We start from the raw sequence: 6,632 nt of genomic DNA on the forward strand, positions 1-6,632 counted from the left end.
CTGCTCTGCAAACCTGCTGATCGCTGGTGCTGACCCTCTCACAACCACACGTGGAGTGAGGCCAGGTTTACTGCTCTGCAAACCTGCTGATTACTGGTGCTGACCCTCTCACAACCACACGTGGAGTGAGGCCAGGTTTACTGCTCTGCAAACCTGCTGATTACTGGTGCTGACCCTCTCACAACCACACGTGGAGTGAGGCCAGGTTTACTGCTCTGCAAACCTGTTGTTGCTAGTTTGGTCTCTTGTGCAGTAAACAGTAAGCTGCACACCACATGAGCTGTGCAAGGAGATTCATTCCACAGTCATCACTGAGATGTACACCATCAGTACACCACAGATCTGAGCATGTGACGGGGAAGTGTTCAGATATTGAGAGGTATCGGACCTTCATGCACAGCCATGGTATTCCTGGCACAACAGATCTTAAAGCCCAAGGTCAACGATAAGCTGGGTCAGAAAATCTAAGACTACCACCTACCAACAGGGAGCTTAAACAGGGTTACATTAACATACAAAGAATAAAATATCCCTATTGTTTTAGTTACAATCATTATTTTATTTTTGAGTGAATTAGTTACATTTAACCCCCTTTTATTGAGTTATAATCTTTAATTTTTTCAGGAATGGCTGAAATACACAACCTACCAGTCAAAATGTTGTGTTTTCAGCACCCGAGCACTACTAAAACCCCAGCAACAATAGCAGTGACGTAAATCTGGCACAACCAACCCCATTTTCTATTCACTATGAGTCTGTTCATTACATTTCACCCCCCTTTTACTGAGTTACAATCCTTAATTTTTTCAGGAATGTATGAAATATACACATGACAGATTTTTACATACAAAATATATAATATAATAGAAATACAAACAAATAGAAATACAATAAGCAACATAAACAAAAATAAAGATAAATACAGTAAGGCATTTTTTTAGCAGATTATTTGAGACTTTTATTTTGAAATACGCGTAAACTGACCTATATATATATATATATATATAAATAATTAGTTTTGCAGACGCCTTTATCCAAGGCAACTTACAGAGACTATAGGGTATGTGTGAACTATGCATAAACAGCGTCTCACCCGAAACACGGAGCACAAGGAGGTTAATAATAGGGTCCGAGTTATTTTCACATGTTTTTACTGTTAGATTTGTGGCTATAACTCTTTAATTATAAAGGTTACAGGTATACGTCATACGTGAAATTGGAACAAATTGGACACAAAATAAAGCAATTATGGCCATATATACAAAAGGGACAAAAAAGCAACCAAAAAAAAAAAAGATTAACTGAAAATGTGCAAAAGAAAAAAACAAAAAACATTCAAATGGTTTGTCCGAGGCACCCTGATTATGTGGCACACGATGGGGCTGCTCACTGTGGCTTGAATAGCCAGCAAGGTGGCAACCAGGACAACATAACCCTAAACAGCTCCCGGCATCTGAGCCACAAACATGGGAGATATATATATATATATATATATATGTATGTGTGTGTGTGTGTGTGTGTGTGTGTGTATATATACAGTGCCTTGCAAAAGTATTCAGACCCCTGACCAATTCTCTCATATTACTGAATTACAAATGGTACATTGACATTTCGTTCTGTTTGATATTTTATTTTAACACTGAAACTCAAAATCAATTATTGTAAGGTGACATTGGGAAATATTTTTAAGAACAATAAAACAAACTGAAATATCTTGCTTGCATAAGTATTCAACCCCCACACATTAATATTTGGTAGAGCCACCTTTTGCTGCAATAACAGCTTTAAGTCTTTTGGGGTAAGTATGTACCAGCTTTGCACACAGTGTCGGCCAAAAAGCTCTATCTTGGTCTCATCTGACCACAAAACCTTTTCCCACATCGCAGCTGGGTCACTCTCATGCTTTCTGGCAAACTCCAGACGTGCTTTCAGATGGTACTTTTTGAGTAACGGCTTCTTTCTTGCCACCTTCCCATACAGGCCAGTGTTATACAGAGCTCTTGATATGGTTGACTGGTGCACCATTACTCAACTCCCTGCCACTGAACTCTGTAGCTCCTTCAAAGTGATTGTTGGCCTCTCTGTGGCTTCTCTCACAAGTCTCCTTCTTGTTTGAGTGCTGAGTTTTGAGGGACGGCCTTTTCTTGGCAGTGCCTGGGTGGTGTGATGCAGCTTCCACTTCCTGATTATTGATCCAACTGTGCTCACTGGGATAGCCAAACACTTGGATATTATTTTGTACCCTTTCCCTGATCTATGCATTTGTATTACTTTATATCTATCTTCTATAGAATGCTCTTTGGTCTTCATTTTCCTTCAGATTCACAGCCTGACCAATGATCCTTCAACAGTGGGGTTTTTATGCAGAAAATGTGACAGCAACTTTAATGGTTCACAGGTGGAGGCCAATGGTAAGGTAATTGTGTCCTCGTTAGGGCAATTTCTTTCATCGGTGTAAACTGGGAGCTTCCACAGCACAAGGGTTGAATACTTATGCAAGCAAGATATTTCAGTTTATTTCTTAAAAATATTTCCCAACATAAAACCAATGACATCCTTACAATAATTGATTTTGAGTTTCAGTGTTTTAAAATAAAATATCAAACAGAACGAAATGTCAATGTACCATTTGTAATTCAGTAATATGAGAGAATTGGTCAGGGGTCTGAATACTTTTGCAAGGCACTGTATATGTGTGTATATTATATGCACACATTATTATTTCAGCAAAAATAAACTGCCAGTACATTCTGGGACTTTCACATGTCTTCCACTATTCCACTTAGTACGATACTAAAATTCTTAGTCCATGGCAAGAGTTAAACTAAGTTAGTCCCGTACTTGGTATCCTCTAGAGGGCAGCAGCAGTTATTTTTGGCTTCGGTGCAATTGATACCTTTTTTAGTACGCAGCTGGGGACTAACTTCAGCCTCCAAGTTCGTTGCAATTGGTATCTAACTTGCGCACTAGTTTAGTACGGAGCTGCGTACTAACCACGGGATCATCCCCAGTTAGTACGCTGCTCTCAGTTCAGTGCAGTTGACCCACTGAGGATAAAGGGAACATTGACTGATTCTGCCAGAAAATGCCACGACAAAGATCCCACGTTGCAAATATATCAGGAAACGAGAGACTAAAAGATTTTCATTGCTTTGCTTTGAACACTGTGAAGGTGACGGCCGATGCGATCCACAGGGGAAATTCGACATTGACTTGTTTTGGTCATCGACAGCTGACCGTCTTCTTAATGTGAAAACATTAGCTTTCAGATACATCGATGCAGTAAATACAGCCGATGCCGAGCGCAGCACCTCGCTGTGGAATCTTGTCCTGTCCGATCGGAGGCGTTCTCTTTCGGAAGACAAACTGAAGGAGCTGGTGTTCCTTTATATCAATCATGGAATTTAGAAAAAAATCCATTGTTTTCTAGTTATTATTTTTCAACTTATGCTAGTATTTTCATATTCAGTATGAGAGAAGGACCCAATACAACTGCACAATAGTTTTGTTACTTTGCACACACTTGTTCAGAGATACCGCATCATTTTGGATATTTTTTTTTTCTGTGCATAATTCCCTGGGGTGTAAGAGATTTGAAAGACTTTAAGAGAAGATTCAGGCAGTTGAGAGCATGAGAGTGCATTGTCAGATTGTGTGTGCTTTTCTTCTTTATTTAAAAGTGGTTTCTGTGAAGTGGTATGGTTTATATATTGCTTATGCTGCTTTAGTATTGACTTCAATATAATGCATCCTGTATGTTTTCTAGGTTTGAAAGTGCTGTTGAAAAAGTTACTGAAGTTTATTGTAGTTTAATTAGAATAAAAAAAAAACATTTAATCAGGAACCTTTTTGCCCCTAGAAGGATGTTATTAGAATAATCGTAACTGATAATCGATAATCAAATTGACTTGTAAAAGTGATAATGTCTCATCACTAATCCATGCCTCCGATATGATACGCTAGTCATTCACAATACAGATGCAGCTTCAAATAGCAGAGTGAAAAAATAAAAATGAATCTCTGTCAACTTTCCCCTGTGTAGTCAGTCTATATCAAAAAGTGTTCTCTTAGGAGGTATTCCTACATGCAGAGACTACTGGGTATGTTCGAAATCTGAAACAAATGTTAGAACATGTTGCTTGAAAGAAATCTGCAATAAATAATATATGGAATGGATACATTATGTAAATATTTCAACAGATAAAATCCTCTGGTAATATGAAGTTATTACAAGAAATTGTAAAGTCCCTTCATTAGCAAAGCCACCCCTGCTATTAAGGACAGATGTTGTCGGCCCCTTGAATGGCCTTCATAACCCTGTATTTAAATAAATACATGCATTTGTTTTTCAGCTATTAAACAGAATCCCGTGTGCTGCCATGGACAGTGTGAAGATGGAATCTGTCCAGATTAAAGAGGAGTTCCTTGAACTTGTCCCCATTAGAGTGGAGTTCTCTGGGCTGGCTTCCCTCCCCATTAAACAGGAGCTCTGTGAGATGCAATGTGACAGCAGTCAGCTAGAGGTCTCTGATATTAAAGCTGAGCACAATGACCTGGAGAGCCCCCAGACAGAAGAACCCCTTCCTGTTAAACAAGAAGAGGTGCTGGAAACTGTCCGTATTAAATGGGAGCCCCTTGAAGTAGAGTTTGACCACATGGAACCAGGGAAGGAAGAATCTGAGGACTTCAAACCAAACATCCCTGAGCTGGAGCCTGTATGCCTGCGGGAGTGTAGTGTGGTGCTGGAGAGAATCTGTGTGAGAGAGCAAGGCGCTGGAGAGGAAGGCTCTCCCAACAGCACGCAAGGAGGTGGAAAGGAAGACGGGCGCTCCCATTCAGAATGCAGTCTAGCAGGTGAGTGACTCCCAGTAGCTGTGACATTGTCATTCTAGATTGGGTGATATCCACAGTGTGGTTGAGAGGGAGGGAGGGAGCATGTAGGCTAGATTACTAGCTGTTTGTTTTTGCTGTACCACTCCAACCAGTTCAAGATAGGACTCACTACTGGTGAACTTCAGATACAGATATAATGTAGTCATTGCTGGGGGGGGGGGTATTATACCAAGGGGGAGAAACACTAAAGTACTGTATATCATTATAAATGTTCAGTGTAACAGTATATGGATATTTCTGTAAATGCGTAAAATAATGCTATTTAAAGATATAATTGTAGCATGTGTTAGAGGAAATAGACCTGAAACATCACAGGAGAACTCGGAAGGCAGATTTTGATCCCAGGGCTCGGTTTCACCAGCATCAGTCTTTACTGACTGCTTTTACACAAAGTAAAGGCTTTGTTTATTTGGTTTTTTTAAGCTGTTGTAACCTATTGCAAGCCCCCACAGCTAAAATTCACATGTTTTAATACACTCCACCACCTGCCCTAAGCCAGGAATGCAAATAATACTCCTACTGCATAGCAGATTCGCCTGTTCCAGGTTTTAAAATGAGCCTGATTAGCCCCAATGTATAGTTAACAAGCACAGGTGTGTCTTATTAAACTGCTAGTAAATCCAGGAAGGGATCAAACTGCTATGCAAAGGAGGGGCTTATTTCCATCCCTGCCTAAGCCAGCAAGCAGTCCCTCTTACTTTTCTGTTCGTATTTTCCAGGTTCCAGTCCAGCAGCTAAAGCGAGGGCGGGCGCTGGAGAATATCCTGACTGTGGGAAAGGTTTCACCCAGTTAGAGCATTTTAAAACACACCAGCGAATTCACACAGGAGAGAAACCGTATCGCTGCTCTGACTGTGGGAAGAGTTTCAGTAGGTCACAAAACATGAAAAAACACCAGCGAATTCACACAGGAGAGAAACCGTATTCCTGCTCTGACTGTGGGAAGAGTTTCAGTCGGTCAGACAGCCTTGTTTCACACCAGCGAACTCACACAGGAGAGAAACCGTATCGCTGCTCTGACTGTGGGAAGTGTTTCATTAGGTCAAAAGACATGAAAACACACCAGCAAATTCACACAGGAGAAAAACCGTATTCCTGCTCTGACTGTGGGAAGAGTTTCAGTCGGTCAGACAGCCTTGTTTCACACCAGCGAATTCACACAGGAGAGAAACCGTATTCCTGCACTCACTGTATGATGTGTTTCCGTAGGTCAGGAGACATGAAAAAACACCAGCGAATTCACACAGGAGAGAAACCGTATTCCTGCTCTGACTGTGGGAAGAGTTTCAGTCAGTCCGGACACCTTGTTTCACACCAGCGAATTCACACAGGAGAGAAACCGTATCGCTGCTCTGACTGTGGGAAGAGTTTCAGTTACTCAGGAGACATGAAAAAACACCAGCGAATTCACACAGGAGAGAAACCATATTCCTGCTCTGACTTTGGGAAGAGTTTCAGTCATTCAAACAACCTTGTTTCGCACCAGCGAATTCACACAGGAGAGAAACCGTATCACTGCTCTGACTGTGGGAAGTGCTTCCGTCTTAAACAAGGCTTTCAAAATCACCAGAGAATTCACAGAAGAGCGAAACCTTAAAGACTATGTTAATTGGGACTGTTCTATCATGAAGAAAAAAATGTTAACCTTGCATCATGAATTTGAAACAAAAACACTTTGGAAATGTGAAAAATCGCCAAGTTATCAAAAGTGCCCAGCCATTTAAAGTAGAGATATCAAA

General features: G+C 40.7%; 1 protein-coding gene across 1 annotated transcript; it reads left to right on the plus strand.

Moving 5' to 3' along the window:
• The first annotated feature begins 402 nt into the window (after positions 1–402).
• Positions 403–6,632, plus strand: LOC131709041 (zinc finger protein 79-like). Its single transcript, XM_059010655.1, has 2 exons — positions 403–454; positions 5,613–6,632. Exons 1-2 carry the CDS (start codon positions 403–405, stop codon positions 6,488–6,490), a joined length of 930 nt encoding a protein of 309 aa, XP_058866638.1. The 3' UTR covers positions 6,491–6,632.

The sequence above is a fragment of the Acipenser ruthenus genome, chromosome 41 (assembly GCF_902713425.1).
Source record: "Acipenser ruthenus chromosome 41, fAciRut3.2 maternal haplotype, whole genome shotgun sequence".
Classification (NCBI taxonomy): domain Eukaryota; kingdom Metazoa; phylum Chordata; class Actinopteri; order Acipenseriformes; family Acipenseridae; genus Acipenser; species Acipenser ruthenus.

Excerpts from the sequence above, each read along its gene's own strand:
- LOC131709041 (XM_059010655.1), top strand. The coding sequence starts at position 403 with ATGGTATTCCTGGCACAACAGATCTTAAAGCCCAAGGTCAACGATAAG. Across the intron at positions 455-5,612 it reads CAAGGTCAACGATAAGCTGG|GTTCCAGTCCAGCAGCTAAA; the intron begins GTCAGAAAATCT and ends CGTATTTTCCAG.